Source organism: Ascaphus truei, chromosome 10 (genome assembly GCF_040206685.1).
Source record: "Ascaphus truei isolate aAscTru1 chromosome 10, aAscTru1.hap1, whole genome shotgun sequence".
NCBI classification, from domain to species: domain Eukaryota; kingdom Metazoa; phylum Chordata; class Amphibia; order Anura; family Ascaphidae; genus Ascaphus; species Ascaphus truei.
Genome location: NC_134492.1, coordinates 39902000 through 39927764, shown reverse-complemented (window position 1 = coordinate 39927764; position 25765 = coordinate 39902000). Strand labels below are relative to the sequence as shown.

Here is a 25765-nt window from a genome sequence, read left to right as displayed (position 1 = left end):
CAGCATGGTATCTGAAACTAATTTGATGCTTTCAGCAATAACCATAGCTGCCTCAGGTTTTGAAAATGCAGAACATTGCAGATATCCACAGTTGGCCATAATTTTGAGAGAGAATTATTATTTATTTGCTTACTTTTTTTGTACTTTTGAACTTTAAAGTGTTTTGGATTTCCGGTTATGTTAGAATGACTCGGTTGGGATTTGTGATTCAGTTGTCTGTAGCAGACAGCGAGTAGGTCATGCTAGGGCTGTGAGCATTTGAGTTCATGCAATCCTCAAAGGGGTTTGTACAGTAATTGCAATGGTAGGTGCAGTTCCACTTGGCAAGATATATTCGAGTTTGTAAAGAGATGTAAATTCACAACCATTTCCCACCATAACAACCATTTTGAATGGTTGTGAATATATTGCTAAGGCCGCGGGCATGGTCAGCGCTTAGGCGCTGAGCCGCGCTCATGCTCGGCAGTGAGCCCCTGCAGCCGCAATGGGAGCAGCTTTAGCAGGGGCTCGCGCACGCTTCAGCAAGTGTGCGGAAGCGTAGCCGACAAGTCAATTTTAGTTTTGGCGCTCACGGGAGCTCAGGGCCGGTCACGTGAGCGGTTCGCCCAATGAGGGCGAACCAGCTCCGTGACGTCACTGGCCCGCCCCCCGACACGCCCCCGGACGGCGCGCGAACTAAGGCCAGGGAAACCACCCGCTTTCCCTCAGCCTCAGCGCGCCTCCGCACGGCTAAAGTCACTATAGACTTAGCCTAAGTTTGCAGACTCACACACACAATCCTAACAATATTTATTTGGGGCTCACATGAGACTGAGCAAAGAATACAGAAATAATTCCTAAATTGTAGTGGTTACAACTAAGTTATAAACAAATTGTTTTTCATAAATTTCAATGCTTCTAGATAGCTACAGTATTTATATATATATATAATTACGATATTAAAAACAAAGGTTATTTATAGGCAAAGTAAGGTTTTGCCTTTTAAAAGGTTTTGTACATCTAACAAAGCAAATCCAAATGCATGTAATGTTTCCTAAATGCGTATTGCTTTTAAAACCATTTTCAAAAGTAATAGATGGTGCTGTTAGCCACCAGAAATATATTATTTGTTCCAGAAAACAATCAAATACAATGACTCCTAAAATAAATAGGCTGTACAGTGTAAGAATAAAATAAACTTTAGCTATGTAATGGACTTTCATGGTTAATAAAGTAAGTTGTTAGATTTTCAGCAGATAACAGTGATAAAAAGATTATCTGCCAATAACTGTATTTCATGAAGTGGCAGAACCTAAGATTTGATTAAATTGGTGACCCCAAAACTGAACTGTTATTTTGAGACCCCAGTAACAACTCTGTTCATGAGTGTAACAGGGACTTATCCCTGTTTAAATGAAGCAGCATCAGAGCTCTGAGAAGCCAGCAGAGAGATGATTAATTGCCATCAATTAACTAGTCCCCACCTGGACTAATGAGAGCTCTGTAAAAAGCCTCATGTGAGACACAGGAGAGAGATTCCTGAATTCCCAATTGGGCTGACACAGAAAAGTAGAGAAGCCTACACAGACACTGTTTGTAGCACAAAGGTGTGCTGAGATCAAGACACCCAGATACCTTTATTTTCTGGACACAGAGGACCCAGGAACCTGCCAGAAACTGATATGAAGGGCCATCTGCTTAAGGTACCTCTTGCGACTTTGGGGTGTTAGACTTGTAATGGGAATATCCCTCCAGTCCTGCAGATAGGGTCTACAGACTGCTAAAAAAAGTGCAGGTACTGCAGGAACGTCTAAGAACCAAGTTTCTCCTTGCAGAACACAAGGAACTGGAGGCCAAGCTTAGAGGCTAGGTGACTCTGTATGAGAGAGAGCACGAGAAGGTCCAGAAACTAGAGCAAGAGATGGAGAAGCAGAACGGCTGCTCCATCCCCAAAAGTCAGTATGCCCAGGAGAAAGACGCGTGAAAATCGCAGGCAGTGGCGACCCTGGCAATGAAATCTGCAGAGCTCCAAAATATGAAGGATGTGTGGAAGCAAGCTCAGAGCGAGCACAGTGAAGAGATGAAGGCCCTGAGAGCAAAATTGCAGGTTGCACTCAAGAAACAGGGATCTCTCGCTGATGAGTTGAACTTGCAGCAAATCCTAGAAGTGGAAGGGCTAAAGCTGGGAGCTAAACACATATACCAGCAACTTGCAGCTCCGCAGATGCAGATTGCTGAGCTCAAGATTCCGCTCACCAAAAAGGAAGAGGTGTCCGTTCGTCAAGTGGCCAGCCTGACACTGCGCTATGAGTCCAAGATGACCAATGACCGCAAATTGCTGGACAATGAGAGGGCCCAGCTGAACCTGGACAATGTACAGGGGGAGCACCGGCAGCTGCAGATCAGAAATAGAGAAAAGGAAACAGATTTAAGCCTTGCTCTGAGTCAACTGGGAGATGTGGAATCGCAACTCAATTCCAAAGAAGCTGAACTGGCAACTGCATTGAGTGGAAAAAGAAGTGCAGAAGGACAGCTTCAAGAGCTGAAAATTCAAATAGCTATTCTTGAATGCTCTTTAAATGATACCATGAAATGGCACAAGTCTAGGATGGTAGAAATAGATTCCGCACATCAGACAGAATTCAAAAGTATAGGTGAAGATTAAAGCGCAAATGAGTGTTGTTTGATATACAACCAATATAAACCACTAAGTGCAGTGCTGATAAGTGAATAAAGCACTCACAATAGTACTGATGATGGATGTCTCTGCAATCTCCTTGGTTCCTCAAAAGATACACATAGGAGAAGACATTGCATAATACGTTTTAATAACACAATACACAAAGCTGGGAGAGGAAACAAACTCACATTCTCCCAGTTGTGAGACGCATTAGGTGTATTAAGTGTACACCCATACCACTCTGAATCTCTCATAGGTTTTGGCAAACGTTTAAAGTCCTTTTCCTCCACCTTGGTTGCCTCACTCGTCTGTTTCACCTGGTACTAGGCGCCGCCACTTCCGCATCTGAGTGCGCTGCAGTATGGTGGCTCGATGGAGTCAGACGTATCAGTTCCTGTTTACGGAAACCTCAGAGGGCCAAAAAACACTACGCATTTCGCTATTCACAAAACTAAGGCTTCCTGGCTTCCTCAGGAAGGACTATGTAATCAGGATCTGACACGTCTAACTCCATCGAGCCACCGTACTGCAGCGCACGCAGACGCACTTAGTGGTTTATATTGTTTGTATATCAAACAACACTCACTCATTTGCACTTTAATCTTCACCTATATTTTGTCACGGGTTTCTAGAGACATATTGTTTTAGCTGCACTGAGGAGCACTTTTTTGTCTTGGTTATAAGTTTGGTGAAACATTCATTTTGCGCTTTTTTTTCTGTATAGAATTCAAAAGTAAGCTGGCAGAGGCTTTGCAAGACCTGAGCAAGGGTTACAAGGAATGGACATTTAGTGCTAAATTGGAATCCATGGAAAAGATGGCGAGAGAAAGCTATTTGCCTAAACGCTCTGCGACTGTCGCCATACAGTCTGCCTACAAAGAGAGGATCTCCCGACGCAGGGGAAATCTCATGACCACGCGGTCAGTAGAAAGACTGTACTTGGAAAAAGTCCTCCTCGAGCGACTGAAGAGTGCTGATCTCAAGCACCATCTTGAGGAGACATTACTGACCTGGAGAAAGGGCTCCAATCCCAGCGGGACTATGGGTTATATTGCTCCATCCACTCTCATTCGAGCCGCAGAGATATCTCGAGTGAGATTGGAAGGATGGGCGTTAGCCGTGGCAAGCCATAGCTTTCCCACAAACAGGGGAGGTATGTAACAGGGACTTATCCCTGTTTAAATAAAATAGCCTCAGAGCTCTGAGAATCCAGCAAAGAGATGGTTAATTGCAGCCACTCAATTATTTTCTCTCCACCTGAACTAATGAGAGCTCTGTAAAAAGCCTCATGTGAGACACATGAGAGAGATTCCTGAGTTCACAATTGGTTACACAGGAAAGCAGAGAAGCCTGCACACAGACACTGTCTTGCGCACAAAGGTGTGCTGGGATCAAGACACCCAGATACCTATATTTTCTGGACACAGAGGACCCAGGAACCTGCCAGAAACTGATATGGAGGGCCACCTGCTTAAGGTACCTCCTGAGACTTTGGGGTGATAGACTGGTAATGGGAATATCCCTCCAGTCCTGCAGATAGGGTCTGGGGGGAAGTAAGTTAGCCCTTACAAAGGGATAGGGGTTTGTTATTTTGTTGTTTTTGTATATTTTGCCTGGATAAAGGAACAGGCTCAATATAGACAAGATATAATTTCACCCTAATCGTTCTCCATTATATGAACTTCTGCACACATCTCTTACAACGAGATACAGTTAAAAAAACAATAAGAAGGCCTGTCAGGTCAACCAACAGAAAATGAAGAAAGTAAAAAAAAGCTTTACTTTCTTTTTTTTCCCCTAATCCTAATTATATATATTTATTCTAACAGTCTAGAAGTTTTGAAGAAATATTTATGAAAAGCTATCTGTGTTTAACTTGGTGACATTATGTTTCAATTACATTTTGGCTTTCTAGTGGCTCTGTGACGTGAGGCTGTCCCAGCAGCCATATTGTTTCTGTCAGAAGAATTAAACCTTGGGAGTCAGAACTGAAAATATGTCAGGAACAGGAGAGTTCAAGACCTTATAAATGCCACAGTTCAGCTGTGGAAATAAGTTTTTAATGTAAAAAAGATGCACATTCAGCATGGATTGTTGCTTTAACCCTTTCGCTGCCGGATAGGCCAGCATTTTGTTACAAGCCCCAATGGCAGCAAAAGGGTCAAGGAATGACAGATTTTAACCTTGGGAAATTGAATTTTGTAAATGGCTGTTGACATTTTGTTTTTTTTACCCCCCCTTGCCAAGATGAATTATCAGTAAATAAATGTGTGTACATTTTTAGATGGGTTACATTGGGTGTGGGTTTCGGAATAGCAATTACTAGGATGTGCAGCCCTTGAGTACAATATTTTAAAGTCATACCCTTTTGTCACATTTGTTAAAGGAGGTCACATGGAGTCCCAGGGGCTAAAATGTTAAAATGTGTAACAGAGTTGACACAGCCACTTCTGTCGTTTTCTTCTGTCAGCTTTCTTGGGGCCCTCACTAATGCTATTACTGTTATTCTGACAGGCTTACTGGTTCAGTACCTTCTCCTTTCCCTCAATACATAATTGTATTGTACAATCCATATTATGCAATGTAAAAAAAAAAACGACGCTTTTTTAGATTACTTCTTGTCATTCTGTATCAGTGCTAAAATATCTTGTATTTTTGTTGTGTTTTTTTGTTTTGTCTATAAATGGCTGGAATCCTTCTGGACACTAGGAATTTATTCATTAAAGTGCAATAGTGACAATCAAGATCAATCATTACTGCACAAGAACTCCCTTTGACTTAGATGGGAGTTTCTGCACAGTTGTGCCCAATCACCATTGTCATACTTTAATGAATAGCCCTTGTAGTATGTAAATGCTTGTTATATGATTTTTAATAGCTCGGTGTCCTGTTTCTCACACGTTGAAGGGGAAATCCACCATGAAACTTTTTTTTACGTTCCCATCATGTAATATCACTAAAGAAGAACAAATTAGCAAGGTTTACTGGACATGTTTAGCACTTTTTGTTGAAATCATCTTAATATCTGCATGATATGATGTTTGGGGAACCAAATGTTAGACAACAGCATTTCCAACTACTGTAGTATATTTGGAAACTGGTGTAATATAGGTGCCAAAGAAAACGTCACAGGAGCTGTATTCAGATTAACACTATGTGCAAGGTTCAACACATTTTAAACCTATACCTGTAATCAGAAACTTGTGTGGGACCTATTTCCTATATAACAGCTAGGTTCATGTATCAAAGTGTCCCTGATGAAACACTTGTACAAAAACAGTAACAGAAAAGTGAAGTAAAATGTGCGCAGTCCCAAAGAAGCCCCTTAGTATCCAAACTGAGCGGTTATCCATCTGCTGCTTCTATTCTCCCGGTTAAACCGGAACATATATATATAAAAAGAAGCGCAAAAAGAGAAAACACAATAAGTCATAGATCATTAAAACATTTATAAACTTGACTTGATGAAACTTACATAATGAAATAGGATCTTTGTAGACCCAAACATCCACAAAAGCGAAGCATAGAGAGGGGGGGTCCCACACATCCCGAGCCCACGGATCTAAGTATGGAAAAAAGTCCAATGGTATTGCTGGATGGAGTCCGCACCCTCGTTCCAGCAGGGGGATGGTCGCAGCTGCCCGAGCATACGTCGTCACACCTACTCTCAGCTGCGTATTGGCGTCACCTCTACGTCATAGGACGCTTCTTCAGGAGGTTTGTCTAACCAATCCTACGGCTGCTTAGAAATAGCGGAGCAGATCATTCCTCAGCCAATAGGGATTCTTAGGTAATATGCAGTGAAGCCTTCCAATTAGTGTTATATCAGAAAAAAACGCCCTAAAAATTCATCCCTAAACAAACATATAAATGTAGATAGGGTATATGAAAATGAAAACATAAAACTACATATATAATGAATAAAAATACAAAAAACGAACCCTCTAATGACTCAGACATAGTCATGCATTAGGACACATGTTTAACATGAACACAGTCATGTATACATGTGACAAATACATGGCTAAATGCACCCGAAAACATACAAATAAATAAGCACATAAATGGAAACATATGACTGAATACATAAAAGAGATGGTAGATACGTGTAAATAAACACATATCTAACCCACTGATGACACAAGTGAATACATAAAACAAAACAATAACATATGAACCAAAACAAAAAAAAAACTTTTTCTTACATTGAATGGTATTTGGTACTTTATTTTGCGTTTGTATTCCACCCCAGAAATGTTGCTATTTCCTCCCCTGTATTTTTGGTCTCCACTAGGAAATCATAGCCCGTTTACATTTTATTGTGCATGCTGCAGTCCCCAAATATGTATTATCCTAGTTATTCAACTGGGGAAGTCTTTTTTTGTGCCCGGAATCTGGGTATACAGTTTCTCTTAATTTTTTTCATAAAGGCATAATTCGTCTCAGTTGATACCTTTTAACTTGTAACAGCTGGCTAGGTGAGACAATGTTACTACGGTAACCTCACATAATGTGCGCCAGCAGCAGCAAAGCCATCAGAGCACGGAGGTGTCAGCCAGTTTACGAGGCTCGTGATTGGCTTTCTTCTTACATTTAATGATCCCTTCCCCACCCCAAGCACTGATTGCTCGCCTGCCTTTGCCTCAAAGTTTTAAAGGACTCTACAAGCACTAAATATTATTTTGGCACAGTTTTTCTTTCCGTTTCCCTCGCTTTCTGTGTTAGGTTAGAAAATTGCATTCATTTTACCACATTGTTGTATTTAGCTAACAAAGTTGCTGCTCTGCAATGCATTGTTGGATTCTCACTCTGAGTTTTGCGACCCAGGAAAGGTGAAAAACTAGAATGACACTTTAAGCATATTGCAGACACATCTTCTGAACTACTAGCGTTGTGAATGTGTGATCAATCTATAACTTACTGAATACTGAGCACATCTTTTGTTCATAACCAGTGAAAAAAGAGCAAAGATTTTGAACCACAATACAGGGAGAAAGCAATTTTTGGAGAGTAATCCTCTCACCTGGAAAGCCTGTGATTTTTTGCCTGTCAAAATAAGCCTTAAATAATTCAAGTACAATGCACAGGAACAATTTGTCTTTAACTTGAAATAAAAGAAATGAAGGGCTTTGCATACCAATATCAAACACACTCACTATGGTGGTTATTAATTAAAGTGCGATATTTCGGATAGGGCAATACCCCACAAAAACTTGCATCGACTTATGACATATGCTGTATGTCATGGGGTTTTCTAGGGGGTGTCTATGTGTGCAGTGCTGACCGCAAACTAAAAAAGAGGGGGAGCCTCCCCTTCCATTTAGGACGCAAGAAGCTGTTATGTGATCGCTAGTGCCGGAGGATCTGTGGCCACAGATGTGGCAGGACCCTGCGGCACTGAAGGGGTAATGAATAGCCCTTAAAGTCTTTTTAGAACAAAGTAGGCTTACTTTTTTTCTTTTGAAAGTGAAGTAAAAAATCAATGCTATGGAGACATTTCTTATATTTGGATCTCATTGAAGTTTTGAAGAGTATCTCGTATTTACTGTATGTAGGAACAAACAAGTGCTGGTCAAAATAAAAACAGAGAGCATAATTGGTAAAGCCATTGCAGTAATGTGATGGAGAAAGAAAAACATGAAGCCAAGCCTACAGAGATGCAGAATGTTCCAAGGATTTCATGTTAGCAGTAATAAAATAAACACAGACTTCAAGCAGTTTCTTTTGCCACTAAGTGACCCTTTTGCTACTGTGCAGTAGATAAAACCCATGTCCGTTGTTTGCCATTGGCAAGAGCAACCAGGAAAGACAAAAGACACTGTTTTTGGAGCCAATCTTTCTGGGGGTGAGGGTGAGGAGTTTGCCACCCACTGTGCATAATTTGGGAGATGTTTTCCTTAATTTGTTGTATACACAAAACATTTATAGAGGTAAAGTTTCAGTTCCCGCTTGCCAACATATACTGCTATAAGTGAAAACTATTTTTCCTCTTTTTAATCATTTAAAATGACTCTCGTGGCTACTCATATTCAGTCCTGAAAGTCTAACAGTGAAAACTTCAAGAATTGTTATAGAATATGTCACCATAATTACTTTTTAGAAAATAGAAATGGTGGATATTTATTTTAAAAAATACCCTTTGATAGTTACCCCCAGGTATTTCTTGAAAACCAAAATGAACCAGAGAATGTTCTAAACAATTGGAGGATCATCGTGGCAACAAAACTGTACAAAAAAAGCGACACATGCTTTTGGTTCAAAATATTAGACTGTGGCTTCTAGTGGTTCTCCATGTGAAAACCAGAACACTGCAAATTCTCTGTAACTGGAAGTCTGCCTTAATTATCACCCCTTCTCTTATCTGGAGCCAGGGCAATATATTCAGAGAACTTCTTTATGATTTCAAATATGTTTTTTTTAAATTACCATATTTTTGTACATTCCATTCTAGCTATTGGGACAAATCAGACCCTCCAAAATTTTGTGGGTATAAAATACTGTAGGTACCACTATTGTTCCGTTACTCATGCTAGACGGAGGTTCTCCCAAGTGACCCTATGCAGCTTACCACACAAAATATGTGTTGTGTAATACTGTAGGTACATTTGATCTTACAGGATCCAAAAACATGTAGTGTACCTCTAAATGGGTACAGTTGGAGAGTATGAGAAACCATAAGCACACTAAAAATGTCCAGCGAGTGTCATGGCATATAGTAGTAATTCGTACCACAGCACACCCAAAAACCATATTAATAATGCCTGCCTGTGTATATAGTATGCTATACTGAGTGGTAATAGTATAGCATATTGACTTGAAATGACGTGAGAAAGATAATCCATAGTAACCACTAATACTTACTTTTGCCTTACTTAGGTAGGTACAAATAGTACCATAGGTAAATCAATACAATAAAAAATTGTGTGTAATTAAGGAAGTCACTGAAGAAAAGGTACAGATGGTTTTGAGACTTATTTGGTCAATCACATTTAACTGACCCACCCAAAAAATGCTTTTCTTTGTATAGATTACTGTTTCTTTTGATGCAGATTACATACTTCATTGTAAGAACCTACAGTAATTTCTGTGGGGACTAATAAAACAGACATGCTTTCACATGAAGCCCTGTAACATAGAAATTACCAACGCCTTTTTTTTCCACCTGTCAGTTGAGAGCCCCTTAAAAGGACAATATTTATGAATTTTTAATTATATTTTAATATGATTTTCATAGTTGAGTCTACATTTATCATAACTTATTGAATAATTGGTACATATGGTAGAGCAGAATATAAGCAAGTTATCACGATGGGTTTATTAGACTGATAAGCCAAGGCAATTTTTTCATTGAATATTTGTTTTTATTTTTTAAAAGTATTATATTAGTTTTGCAGCAGAAATACGTTGAAAAATAATTTCTCAAGGTGTTTAATTGCAGAGGAGCTTGAAATTACCAAAATTTTACGCATAGAGATAATCTGCTACTTTTCCTACAAATAGAATTCTCAAAGCTGATGGGGTAATTAAAAAACAAACCAATTACAATTCAGTTAGTAAATGGCTTACTGCACTTGATAGAAAACAAAGCGTTCTGGACATTCTGAATACAGAGTACTGTACTTTCCTTGGTAACAAAAAAAATCCAACGTTGTAGCCCTGGACTCTCAAATTTGTGCAGAAACCAGCACTGCAGGTGTTAAGCATTTATGGTGTTCTTGAAGTAGATTAAATGACAACAAGTAGTGTGCAATACTGACACTGTTATAGCGCTTGCAGCATTAAATGAGTGAAAGGGAATTATTTGTAAGGCAATATACGTCCGTGAAACGGAATTTTAATTTATTTAACTTTTTTTTGTACTTCCCGTGTCCACGGTAAAAACATGCATTACAATTAGAAACGGATTTAAGTGTCTGAGTCTATGTATTAACTTAGGGGAAAGTGGGTTTTGATGCACTGCTCTGTTCCTTGGAGCAGAGTTGCGGAAAATGTAAGAACAGTTTCCTACTTCTGATTTAGTCTACCGCCACTTCAGATATGGCAGATTTGTTTGTGGCAAATAAAAGGCAAAAAGAATGGCGCACAGAGATGTAGAAAGTGATACATCTCATTAGAATCTTTGCACCTCTGTATCCTTTGTTAACTTTGTAACTCCTCCCCAACTCCTCTTACTGACACATCCAAAGTCTCAAGCTAGGGCCGACAGGGCACAATCGGAGCAAAATACTTTGATACATAGGCACATGAGAAAAATACCAGGTTTTGCACCGATGTACACTTTGCACTTGATAGATAGACTCCATAGAGGTGAACATACATGGTCATGTCATTTGCCTTGAATTCATATGGTGTGATTTACCACTGAGATAGAGCCAAGGGATTAGGTAGCTACAGATACTTCCTCTCTTGTATGATGCTCATGTTCAAATTACAGAAAGATGATTGATATGTATTTTTGCATATGTTCGAAGTTGAAGGGAGAGGATGCTAGAGATATGTATTAAAGTTGAGAATATTACATAAACAATCCACACTTTTATTGAACTTTTAATGTTCTTTGCAGAATACTGTAATACTCCAGAGATACTTTCTTGTCGTTTTTTGAGTTGTTTTCGAGTGTACTGTATAAAATGTCTTTCAATTTCAGTTTGCCGTCTGTTGGTAAAAAGCAGAATATATGATTCGATTAAGAGTGATCAAAAAAATAGAAAACGCCCTCTACAATTGCTAGTTGCATTATAATTTGGAACAGCTAAGGTTGTAAAATTGGACAACCTAAAGGCAGAGAGGGAACACGTGATAATTTAGTTAACATATGCAATGAAACATTTACTCAAATTAGATAGTGTATCTCTTGCAGCAAACTGTAGTCAGATCTTACGGTACCATAGGATTGTTCTTTGTTGGAGTTCTTATGTTACTAAGTAAATGGAGCCACACAGAAGGAGTTAAACTTAGAAACTTTTTTTGCAGTCAAATGTCTGCCAGGAATATCACATCCAGACATAATGATAAAACAGTACTAACTGACAGGGGTGGGTGTGGGGGACAAAGCTCTTAGCCAGCTGAGGACGTCTGGAAGAAGTGAGGGGCCCTGAGGCATAGCCAGGGGCTCTGAATCAAGCCAAACGTTTGTGAACAGGAAATGCCAAACCTGGATGTCATTATTCCTTCAAGAAAACATTTCAAAAGCTGCTTCTTTTTACCCATTAAAAATGTATATACAAGTGTTTCCATGGTAATCATTGTTTAGTGATGATGATTAATAGCACTCCTCTGGCCTGTGAAGGAGGTAGAGTTCAGTCGCCGCACTAATTTAACCTTTTCCCATCCATGCTTTAGAGAAGGCAAGTCGAGCCGTTAAAAAACTTAAGGTGGTGGGTGCAGGCAGTAAATTCTTTCCAGCATTAAGAACCTCTGATAGATATTCCAAACATCCAATCAAAATCAGTTTTATACCCTTGGACAATCAGATTGTGTGCCCGTTAAATGCTGCAGATTATCAGTATCAGATTTACCATCCAGAGACCTGCTTGTGTCTCTTGGGTTGCAGGTTCCGAAATCAAACTTTGATGTTGACCCTCAAGCACTTGTTTCAGTGTCGGTGGCCCTATCAGTGAGTCTTCTTACAATATCTGAAAGATCTGATTAACTGTACACCAAGATTGGCAATAGTGAGCCCACCCAGGTGGTGATTGCGGAAGTTGGGCCTGACTTCTGATGGGGCTTAACTTCTGTGTTAGGTCCACCTGGGTGGGCTACAACTTTTGCCACCACAACCACTCCACAGGTAGGGAGAGGGGGCCTTTTAGAAATGCCGGAACACTGTTCTGACTGCTAATATGAGTGCCAGAACTGCGTTCCATTGGGTTGAGGGTGGGCCCTAGTGCAGCCAAACCGGTACAGTCAATTTTTCTTACTACCAGAATCTATTTACAAAGATGTCACGCTGTATGTGGCTAGAGTGTATCCTGTGATTGGAAAAACAAAGATGGAGTTGGTTTGGCACCAATGGTAATACACAATAAAATTTATAATTGATATTTATTCTTGGTAAACTTGCTTTTATTTAGCTTGCTGATAATAGTTGTTTTTTTTCATCAATTAATCAGAAGGCTCGTAGCTCAGTGCAATTAACTTCTATTTGAAGTCAGTGGAAGATGAAAAGCCCCACCCCCCCTAATTTCCATCCGAAACTTTCTAATAGAAACTTTAACATGTTGACATGCATAAACCAGGAAATCTGGAGGTGCATTCATTGTGATCCTTGGCAAGATTCTTTTTTCACAAGTGTTTCAGGTACCAAATTAGGTTGCATAGAGATGCAGGAACTTAAGGATTGTTCACAAAAAAGTGGTAGCGGTACCATTTATGGCAAGACATTTATGACTCCTCGTTTACCATGTACAGTACTAAGTACATTGCCAGTACTATTTTTGAGAATAGTATAGAATATTAAATTATATCTACTAAGGAAACAAAATATTTTACATCAATGCCAGTCATTAAAAGGAAAATGTGTTCATATCTAGTATTGTGAATAGAATAATGGCAATCAATTGCCAAGTTGTGTCTTTTCATCAATAGTAACTCTTTATTTTAAATCATACTTCTGTAATCACATACATTATTGTATATTGTTAGGAATTTTTCTTCTAATGTTTTTAGCTAAGCATTTTAACATATTGCACATTGGATGTAGTCTATATTTATACCATTGTTAAAGCTGCAGACCAAGCAATATCCTACATGTGTGTGTTTTTTTTTTAAAATAAATCAGTTCTGCACTATGAGAAAATACTTGTAGCATTTATTTTTTTAAACACTGAATTAAATTTGTAATGTATTATAATGTAACAAGCATTTGTTTTGCTTCTATAGTCACCATTTACAAAGTCATATCCCCTTCCTCTTCTGAAACAGGCTCTGGCACACCCCTTTTGAGCCCTGCCTCCTATCTCTAGCAGTAACCCGATTATATCTAGTGACTGCCTGGTCACATAATCTTCCCCTCAGAACTTTAGATTTTTGGTCCTCTTTTACTGCACTGACAACCATTTGGTGAACCCCCGAGCCGAATCTTCGCTGATCGATCACAGGAAAATGGATCGATTGGCAACTTAGCTATTTACTTATCATTGTGTGGATTGTATTGATGCACATATTACAAAGGGGGAACAAAAAAAAACAGCAGCTTGGACTGCTGGTTTAAAAGGAGAAAAAATTGAAATGGGTCAATTATTGCATTATATTCTAATTTGAATTGATTATATATATATTTTTTATAATGATTTTCTTTGATTTTCTGTAATCAGAAATAATATGCCTTTCCTACAGATGTTGGTTGTAGCTTTTTTATACCGTGGATTCTGGGAAAGGGACAGCCACGACTTTCCCCGGCATCACTGTGGCTGGTCCATTACATCCACATAAGACCACCCGCCATGGGATCTCATGGCTTGCCCTGTCTGCAACAACAATGAGTCTGGCTAAATCTGTATGTTCTAATAGATTGTTTGTATACACTCATTTCTGTACAAGAGTAATGCAGGAATCACACAAGAGTAATGAAGGAAAAATACAGCACAACCTATGTTTATCATAATAGTAACTCTGATTTAGTGCTGTGAAGTGAATGAAGTCCTAATGTGGTATAGGTCTACCTCAGAGTGAAGAGGTTAATCAAAGGCATTTTTTTTAGAAGGTTAACTAGGGTTTGAGCAGCAAACACCTGTCTATTTGCAACCAAACTGTGAGTCCAGTTAAATTCACACAGACCTCTGACTACTTTTTTCGGTGCTATTGATTTATAATTGCTGCTGTCCAGCACAAGTTCATGTTTGCAGTCATGAGAGCCACACACAATACACTGATTGATACCAATCTGGTACGGTATGCAGGAGCTAGTGGTACTGTGTTTTCTCAGATATTCCTTGACTAGCTAACAGTCCCATCCAGCTGCCAAGCTCATTTAGGTTTAATTGAGGTGAAGGAAGTAATGCTGTGCAATGTTGGCACTATGTGAGACCTCTACTGTATCAAGGCTTATTGGTTTGTTTTTGCTTCTTTTTTTCCGAGTAGGAAAAAGAGAAGAAATACATGCTACCTTTGGACAACCTGAAGGTCCGTGACGTGGAAAAAGGCTTCATGTCCAGCAAACACATCTTTGCGCTATTCAACACGGAGCAAAGGTACGACCAGGACCAAACGTAAAGCAATAATGCATGGCAGGCAGTGAATGTGCATAAAGAGAGACAGAGAGAAGTTTCCTTACCTGTAACCTTCAGGCACAGTTTAGCTGTATTTTATTTCAGCATTGCTCCAGAGTGAGATATGTAATATGTAGTATAGAGATATATAGTAATAATGCAATCTTTTTTTATATGAAGCATGGTCAGTAGGGTACCTCTATATTTACCATTTGTCCAGCACATAAAAACAACAAAGAAAGGTAGCGCTAACCAACAAAGTGAAATGTGGTATATAATATACTACCCTGTGTGGAAGTAATTAAACCCACAAAGGGGGCTGCCTAGGATACAAAAACTGACCCCCTGGTCAGAACTATAGCATGGGAAGAGAGGGGTATCCAGAGGTGCCTAAAACAGCTAATATATACAAAAAGGATATCTGAAAACCAAGCCTGTTGGCTGATGGAAGGTTGCTCCTCACGGTGTGCTTTAAAGAAAAGAGAAAGCACAACACATAGCGTAATACCGTAGAATTAGGACTAACAACACTTAAGACAACATATAATCAACTGAAATTACACAATAAAACAATTTAATAACAATTAATAATATTCCATATTATACATAAACATGTAGTAATAGGACAAATAAAATTGATTGAAGTGCTCCGCAGCACCGATGGTGACAGTAGCAGTGCCTACTCACCAGATGGAATAGGTAAGCAGGCGGTGGATAATTTAGAGAGTATCCCATCTCGTTTCTGTAAGCTGGTTCCTGCTGGCTGGCGTCTCCATCCACACGTGTGTGTTGGGCTATACTCAGGGTCTCCCGCAGCACGCTGGGAAGGATGGCGTAAGGTGGCGATTCCTGTACTCTGCAGCTTGACCCATGGTGATTTCCCCCACGTATTGTCGAATCTGTATTGGATGCCAATCATCTAGCCTGCTGTAGCCGACGGCGAGCCGAATCAGCTGTTGCCGTTCTAAATCTACTCGGCGTCCTTCCCTGCTTACCTATTCCATCTGGTGAGTAGGCACTGCTACTGTCACCATCGGTGCTGCGGAGCACTTCAATCAATTTTATTTGTCCTATTACTACATGTTTATGTATAATATGTAATATTATTAATTGTTATTAAATTGTTTTATTGTGTAATTTCACCTGTTTAGTTTTCAGCTGATTATATGTTGTCTTAAGTGTTGTTAGTCCTAATTCTACGGTATTACGCTATATGTTGTGCTTTCTCTTTTCTTTAAAGCACACCGTGAGGAGCAACCTTCCATCAGCCAACAGGCTTGGTTTTCAGATATCCTTTTTGTATATATTAGCTGTTTTAGGCGCCTCTGGATACCCCTCTCTTCCCATTTGTCCAGCACAGATACCTTCCCCATGCATCTTAAAATCGATTTTGTGCCCTAGGCACAGGTAGAGAAAGTGACTTGTCCAAGGTCACAAGTTGCATACACTGGGAATCAAACCCGATTCGCCATCTTCAAAGGCAGTGACATTCCCACTAGACCATCCTCTCTGTTTAACTGATGTGTACAAATTATCAAAAAGACATTCCTAAGATGAAAATTGTAATTGCCAAAACCACAATAAATTATAATTCAGGCGTGATTAGCTCATGATTTCTCATGGTTTCCTAATGAACATTTAGCCTACCTAGCTCAGGTAGTTGCTGGAATATACACCAAATACGGCAAGTTAATTTTAACTCTTGTTTGCATACAATGCTATTTTTCTAGTTACAAGATATCTTTTTTAGGTGCGTTAACCTTTTTAGTAATGGTATGTGTTAAAAGGCAGTCTCACTAGATCTCACAGACTGCCTTTATATTTCCTTCTAACACTGATTACATATCTCCTAATGAAATCCTTTTAGAACTTTTTTATTTCAGCAAAATATTTACTCTTAACCCCTCCACTGCCCTTAGGACCTTTATAAATGTTCCAAAAGTGGCAATTGCATGGTCCTTAGGACGTATAAAACATCCTTCTCTGCAAGGGAGGGGCCTGATTCTGCCATCACTAGCTGCATTTGCTCCTCGGGACTGTCAGGGAATCATGAGTAGCAATCATAAATCGGATTACTAAAGGTGATCTGAGTTATTACTTTAATAAAAAAAAGTTAATAAAAAACTGAGAGGAGTCCAGCTTATCTCACTTTAAACTACAAATCCCCACTACCCCCTCTTAATGGGGATGGGGGGAACGGACCTTATTAGTGCTCATTGGGGGGAGGGAAGAAAGACCATCCCCAACATAACTGCCTTCCCCTGGTCAGCCCTCACACTGGTCCCTACCTGCTTCTGTCATCCATGGGGTCCGGTGAGGACGTGATCCACTTTACAGTCCCCTGCAGTGCTCCTGTAGCACGAGTCTGCACACTGTCCCACCTGGGGCTCCTCTGTCTATGGATGATGATATCATCACTCAGGCACAGAGGAAAGGAGCCTCGGGATGGACAGTGTGCATGCAGCCTCTTGCTGCAGAAGCACTGCAGGGGACTGTAAAATGGATCATCTCCCCACTGGACCCCACGGATGACAGAAAAGTTTAGGAGGGTCCGCCCTAACCCGCTGCCCACCAATGGTTTCTGTTTTCAATGCTCCTCATCATTTGGGGGCTCTGTGTGCTGTTTGCTTTTATATTTTGTAAACACACACAATTCTTTAAAAAATCTGAATTATATTTATTTTGTTCCTAGAAATATGTGTACCATTGATTGATAGAGGGAAAAGCCCTCTTCAATCAAGTGTACTGCCCTATTTGTGTGAGTAGAATTGTTCCTCAGGCGTCTTGTGAAAATCAACTCCCTAAACACATGTTGAATATACAGCTGTATTTAGGTTGTGTTTGAACTCTTCTATTTCACAAGATCCCACAGGCTCATTTGTATTGGCACAAACATGGGGTTTATTTTGCCCTCTGTAATTTAGGATATCACCATATTTGAAAGAATGAAACTCTGCCTTTTGGGGGTGGGTGTCTGGCGCAGAAGAATCTAACAATTGTTATTTTATCTGTCATAGAAAGGGGCAATATACATATTCAGCCTTTGTATGATACTTCAAAAGGACCCATCGCAAGATACCTCTGGTTGTCTACATTCAGAAAATAGAAGTTATGTCTGGGTGCATCATTGTAGCTACTGTAATTACATGATAAAATAGCGGTGCTTCAAAATCTGTGTAAAGCTACATTGGGAAGCAGCATCCTTTTCTCATATAAAAACATAAACTAAAAGAAAAGGAAATGGATTAGATGTTATATTTTTTCAAATTAGACAAAATGTCAGGTTATATGGTGTGTAACTTGACCAATTTAGACATACTTCTTAATATAATAACCAATATACAAGGGGAAAATATCTATCATGGATATATAAAAATTAGAGGGATGCCAGTCTTTGAAAAAATATCCAAATTGCATTTAAATGTGCATACATAAGGTAAATACATAAAGTGAACCAATGCATGTATAAAAAACACATAGCTGACATACTTGCCCAGAGAGTCTCGACGTTTTGAGCAGCAGCCCTTTATCAAGAGTCTAAAGTTACCGTGATATTGTGTACCTTTATATAGGTGTATACCTCTTACTGCACATGTGCTCCACATGTGAGGGCGAACTAGCGTCATGATGTCATGTCGGCTTGTAGCCATGGCAGCATCACATTTCCACCATGTTGCCATGACAACCACCCCTACCATAGAAACTACTGTGATACATAAAAAGGCACCTACTATGTACTCATTTGTTGTAGTAAGGGCAACATGCCCAGCAAACAAACATCAATAAAGTGCATAATACAAGATATCATTTACATACATATACGTGCATATACATACTCATTTAATACATTTGCAATCTAAAGTCTAACATATAATATAATATACAAACATCACAGATTCTCAGACTGTATATACCTATGTTATAGCTTTGAACAGTGTATTTTATTTATAATTTCTTTTATATACATTTTGATATAATGTTAACACCATTAACCATAATCCCCTATAATCTTACAGAATAAAGTCATCTACACTACTACATACAGTCATTTGCAGTAACCTATTTTTTTATTTAAGGATATACTCTATGATGTATTTTGACAACTCCAACTTGATTCCTCTCTGGATCATTTTTATATAATTTAAAGTACATTTTGATCACAAATACTTCAAATATTGTATATATTTTTTATTGAGTTGGATACCAGAATTCATGAGAAATCCTTGTCCACATTCATGCCTCTGCGCATGCATCATGGTATCCAGCTCATATATCCACCATAACTCTTTTCTTCAATAATGTTATATGGTTCCCCCCACATCTAGTTTTTATCACCTGTTCTATTTCTTGAAATCTTACCTGACTCACCAGGTGACCATGTTTCCTGAAAATGCCTAGAAACCGAGGAGATCTGTGATGTATTTCTTATTAAACTTTTATGTTCAGCTATTCTCCTCGCCCGTATCCTCGTGGTCTGCCCGACAGAGAGTCCCACAAGGGCATTTCAATATGGTGTATACCACGTCGTCAGATTGACAATTAAGGATCTGGTTAATTGCATAAGACTTTCCTCTATATGTAATTGAAAATGTTTTCCCCTTTGTAACCGCATTGCAGTGGATACAATGTCCACAAGAGAACATCTCCATTGCAACCACAGTGACTCCTGTCCTGAGACAGATAAATCAGTTTTTTGTAATCACATCCTTCACATTCCTGGTTCTTCTGTATGACATTAATGGTGGAACATCAAACTGTTCAGCTATCCTATCATCACTCTGGAGAACATACCACAACTTGTTCACAATATGTCGTACTCTATTTCAGGGGTGCGTAATCTTTTTCCCCTGCGCCCCCCTGCCGGCTCTCCCCCCTCCTTGCCTTGGCTTCGGCGTTCTGACATCACATTGCCATGGCAACGCGGCGTCACTTGACCCCGCGTTGCCATGGGGACGTGCCGCTAGAAGCCGTCTGAGCCAAGGTAAGTGAAGTTACAGAGGCCTTCGCCGATCCCTCGACATTTAATTTAAATGCCTTTAGGAAGAGCGCAGGGCCTCTGTAACCGCTGCGCCCCCGCAGAGAATCTCAAGCCCCCCTTGTTTGCACACCCCTGCTCTATTTGATTGTATGGAATACACAGATACCAGCAGGATTATACACTTCTTTTCAGAGACAGCTTTTGGCTGCAACAAAAGATAGAGCCCTAACTCTCAATGCATTTAATTTGTAACACAGTTTCTGAAATTTACCCAACATATATTGGATCCTTTCCTTCACCAGTGTGTTGTCATCCACAACCTACGCACCAGTAGGAACTGACTATATGGAAGGGATTCCTTGAGGCTATTGGAGTGAAAACTTAGTGCCTCAAATAACTAATTTCAATCCATACTTTGTGAAAATGTCAGTACATATACCACTAGCAGTTTTATATATCCTTACATCTAAAAAATGTATCTTTAATGTCCCTATTCAGAATATTGAAAATTGTAAATAAAGGAATTAACTGACTTCAGTTTTTTAAATTGATATTAAAAAATCCAGATATACAACCCAATATGCTACTAAGGGTAACTTGTTAGAGTTTAGTTACAAACAGCCACTCCATTTTCCTAAATAGAGGGGTAATGGGGTGGGGAAGGTGGCTCTTGCTGCAGTCTAATAAATGAGTGAAAGGTGACTGGGGCTAATGAGTAGAAAATACCACTGGTCTTTAAAGAGCAAGACAGGAAAAAGGCCCCCGTTTGCTAGAAAGAGTGCTAGAAAACGGGACCCTTTCTCTGTTCTTGCTCTTTAAAGACCAGTGGTCTTCTGTACAGTACTCTGTTTTCCTACACCTTTCATAGTTTGTTCTTGTTCAAATCCGGTATTTTAAAAGGTTTGCATTTGTATATCTTCCCTCACTAGCATTGATTAACTTTACAGTGGTGGCACCAAAGCTTTTGACTCACTCTTAGATCAGTATGATGCAACTGTAGTAATCAGAGAGGATGCACTGAGAACAAACCACTCTGTGTTACAAGTAACCACTGTGTGTTACAAGTACACTGATAGGAAACAAACCAAATGGAAATGTGCAGATATCATAGAACCCAAAAGTTCTGTATGAGAAAACATTTAGGCCCATATTTATGAAGCAGCCTTCTGCCACACAACACCTTACAGCGCTAAAAGGTGTTTTATGGCAGAACACTACTTAGTAGATATGAACCAGCATGCCATATTTACTAAGTGGTGCTACATTAGACACCTTTTGGTGCCAGAAAACGGCTTACAGCCCAGTGGCTGTAAGATGCCGGTAGTTGTTTTATGTAAATAGCACCACTCAATAAATATGGGCCAAAATGCTTAAGCATACTTTTTTAAATCGCATATTTTATTTGGTTTTAGTACATTGGCTGTTACATTCACTGAAACATTTATCCTTTTACTACTTTGCTACTTTTTTACTGCCCTGTTGGTACTGACCAGAACCAGCAGTGCAGCAGATAATTTGGTGGGATACAGTTTGTCCTCTCTGTTCACACACAATCAGTGATTGCATCCAAGGTTTTTTGAGGTATAACTGTAGAGAAGCTATTTGGTATCAGATCAGTCGGACGGTCCAAATGTTCCCTAGTGAAATATTGTTAAGGATGTAAAACTCCAATAGTGCACCAAGGCCAAAAGACGATAATTACATTTTTCCTTGTAGTTTATGTGCGCATTTGAGTTGACTTTGTACAAATATAGAATAAGCTCAACAACTAAGATTTGAACTGAGAAGAATGAACCAAAGGAATGCAAGAAACAGTTGTCAAATAAGATAGATTGTAAAGAGAACTCTGTCCTTGTCGATCAGTGCAGACGATGTGCACAGTGGGGCAGAACTCCAGCAGCAACAAAAGGAAATAGCACAGTGTGGAAGCTGCTTCAAAGAGCTGCCTGTCAGAGCCTAATTATTTCCCAGTTGTAACTTAGTATGGATACAAAGCTGGATCTCTGTAAAGGAAGCAATTTTTATGTCTTGTATAACTTGGAGAAATGTACCAAAGTTTTGCACTGGTGTGGACCTCCACATAAAATAATAAATAAATGCCAGGTGCAAAACTGAAGTACAGTAAAACCTTTTCTTTAAACCCCTGCATTCTGTCGAGCAAAAATGTGGCTTATTCTACAAGTAAAACACCTAAACTTCAGGAGGGTCCCGCTATGCCATGATTTTAATGATGCAGTAGAGCTGAGGCATGATGTGCTTTAAGAAACAAAGTCTAAAACATAATCAGGTAAACTCAGATTGTATATATTCATAAAGAAGAAAAGATTTATTCTCACTAAGCTGTCCTTCTCTCTGGGATACGTTCCCTGGATATACTGTATTATGTTGTTGTTATCTTACTGATGCTGCAGCAAACTAAAGGCAAGTGGCATCCAAAAATATCAAACAGGGACATTACTGTAACTTGTACATAAGTTATTTAGATGCACAATAAAAGTTCAGTACTGTAATCCCAGTTAAATCGTACTGTAAATCAGGCTTTATGTGTGGAAATCTAGAGACCAGTATCTGACTTGGTTTCTCTTACTGAGTTTATTTTCTGGGGAACAATTGTTCCTCCTCTCTTTGGAAACGACTACAGTGTACAAAAAAAGTAAAGCCTGCTTGCAAGCTCTGTAGATCTGGCCATCTATATTCAGTAGCTACAAATTATATGAATACTGTGAAATAATTCATACTCTTGTTGCTGAGAAATCAGCAATCTTTAAAAAAAAATTAGAAATCTCTTGAATGGAGATTGGACTCTAATCTCAGTACATCATAATTACAGGACTATAGTATTGCCCTTAGAGCTACACATGGCACAGATCATTTGAAGGTAACCAACATAATGCATTGCAGCCACGTGATACCTCCACAGCTTAAAAAAGCATCATGCCTAGTCACAACTGTTCATGTGTAACTTCCACAAAAGTGTCTTATTGAGATAAAAAGTTAAGGGTTCTCAAACATTAGGTTTTAAAACTTCAACAGCTTTGACCTGTAACATGCAGAGGGGAAGTCTGTAAATGCTTGGCAGAAAAACCATGGGCACAGAATAAGAGAATAATTTTTCTTCCATTTCTTGTTCCCTCCCTCCACTGTCCTGCTCTGCCCCCACGTCTCTCCCTGTTTCAGAGATATTTGCTACAGTCATATGGTTCTCATATACTGTAACTTTCAGGCGTTTCCTGTTCTTTTTTTTTTTTTTTGACTCATGTATGCAAGCTTACCCAGAAACACAGCTCTTCTAAGTGTTTAAAGGAGGTGGGGAGTTTCTGTAGTGTGCATACCCTTTTTATATACAGTACTGTACATAGTTCCAATGTTGAAAAAGCCTTATTTTGAGACATTTGTTTGGATAATATAGTCCACGTATTACATACTTCCATCCAAAAGAGAAATCAAATTGCCATGTGACAACATTTGAAAAGGCTCATGCCTTTGGCACCAGGAGTTGTACAGACAGCTCAGATAAGTCCACATGAAATTAAAAGATAATTGCCTGTGGATGGAGTTTCAGCAGCTTGAAATAATCAATTGAAAATGAAGTGTTTTTATAGAGATGTGTAAATCAAGACAGTGGAAAAGCCGTCTGCACCAGGTGTTGTTGAGGGATCAGTGAAAACAATATAAAGATAATCTCACTGTTATCTGTTGGATATTGGATGTTATTATAAACCCTGTGCAGTTTCTATTGGAATTGCTTAGTGTCAGGCTTCATTTATTGCACCATGCTACTGACACAATGACCGTCCTCATTGGTGCACTGGTTTATGTAGTGCTTTATATGCCTACAAGTTTACACAGAGATAGATTTGAAGGCCTAGTTTTCCTGCGCCACAATTGTGACAGACTGTTTTTTATTCCTTAATATATCTTTTGTCTTTGTTTTTATACTAGAATAGCATCAGGTTAAACCAAGAATGTTTGATATTTAGTCACCAATGTTGTGCCACAATCACTCTTTCCATAGATAAAACAATGAATCTATGTTTCACTGAACTGTAAATACAAAATATTGTTAAGGATTGTATTATCTACCTAAACAATAAGCATTTGTACCAAAGATTTGTTCAATCTAGAAGATTTCCCTCAAAGTTGTTTCAAATAAAGTTGCTACCAGTACATTTCAGCTGTGGAGAAGTGTGCTCTGCCTCCTTGAAAACATAAACAAATCATTATTATAAAAGATAAATTACTATATCTCACATTATTTCTAATAGGAGATTGGTACTCACTTATTCTCTTAAAGAATTGATAGTAGAACCTATCCTCAATTGCTCACAAGGACATTATTCCACATACAATAACTATGAAATGTTAACGTTTGATCCATCTCTTGTGCAGTTCCTATAGATATTAGCGTGCAGTTCCTATAGATATTAGCTTTTAGTGTGGGAAAAAAGAAATGATGTGGTTTTTCCTAGTTATATTATTTCCCGAACTTCTAAAAGAAATGAGTGTCACGGGAGATCAGGCAAATTACACCAGGGATCAGTACACTAGACATAACTGCAGAGTTGAACAAAAGTAAATTTATTTGAAAAAGTTTCCACAAACCTCCAGTACATAAAACACACCAACAAACTTACTCGGCTAGCTGGGATAATGACCTAAAGCCCTAGGTGTGAGACCCCCATCTGGAAGCTTACCCCAATATGCGTTCCCAACTTGCACCACTATCCTCTGTAGTATGTGCAGCACTGCCTTGCTAGGAATTTTAAATTCCCCGCCTTTGCTTCACTCCAAACAGCTCAGTCTGACGCTACACATACAGACCCACCGGATGCTCCAGACCCCTGCACTGGTCCTCCTTGGTTCCTTTCTGCTGACTCCCGGTCAGCTCTTTCAGCTCTGTCAGTACACAGTCTTCACAAAGGCTATCATCAGGTCCAGAAGGACTCTCTTGTGGCTGGGGAGAAGGAGTCCCAATCCCCTGCCCCAATAGGAGAGATACAAGCTAGTTTGGGTAGGAACAATTGTGCTGGTCTCTGTACATGGCCCCAACCCTGATTGTTGAGATTACTGGGGTTGAAAGTGAGCCAGGAAGCCCAAAATGGCAAGCACAAATATGGCAATTCCTATCCTTAACATAGTAGACAGGATGTACAGTAGGTAGATACAGGACAATGCCCACAAAATTCCCCTCCACACAATACAGTTATAGCCCCATTTTATAGTTTTCTTGTAGAGTCCAGCAAGTCTACTCAGCAGGTGGTCAACCTCTCCCTGGTTCCTCAAAAATGGACCTAATCCCATCAGTGTCCAGTCCTATAATACCGTACTCTGATGTGTTAACAGCTCCTTTTGCAAGTGAGAGTTAACCCCTGCAGGTCCGCCCTCTTGAACAGGGCGGAGCGTCACTGTTTTACATACTTTAAGAATAACATATATAGGACTGGTGCAATAAACTGTACATACATAAATACATCATATCGTTGACAGGTAGGGGGTTAAGAGCAGCCAAATCTACCCCTACTGTCACAATGAGTATCGGACAATTGTAATCATACTGATGAGTAGTGATTAGAACACTTAAATATCTCCACTATTAACTTTGTGAGCTTTAAGCGTTGCATTAATGCTTGTAGCCATTAAGCACCTCCATAGTTCCAAGTCTTTGTAACACCTTGTTCAAGTCAATGTTTAATTATAGTGCCATGGGCAGAGACTGCAATGAGCAAAGGGACCCTGTTGGTCTTTACCTCTATTAACTTTTGTGCAATGTAAGATTGCACCCTTTATAAATATCTTAATTACTATTGACTTCTGCTACAAATAAAAGGATTATTGATGGTTTCGCATGTTAAAGGACTTATAGGTTCTGAGCCACCTTAAACTGTACTCAATAGGCCAAGATTCTTATTAAACACAATA

General features: G+C 39.3%; 1 protein-coding gene across 9 annotated transcripts in view; it reads left to right on the top strand.

The window, feature by feature from the left end:
* Positions 1-25765, top strand: part of DNM3 (dynamin 3) — a 292881-nt gene that overhangs the window by 138426 nt on the left and 128690 nt on the right. For 6 of the 9 annotated variants that reach the window (XM_075616718.1, XM_075616717.1, XM_075616721.1 and 3 more), the window contains one exon: positions 14741-14850. The exons of the other annotated variants lie outside the window; for them this stretch is intronic. In XM_075616718.1, coding sequence (XP_075472833.1) covers positions 14741-14850 — 110 coding nt within the window. The remainder of the gene's footprint in view (positions 1-14740; positions 14851-25765) is intronic. 9 annotated transcript variants of the gene reach the window in all.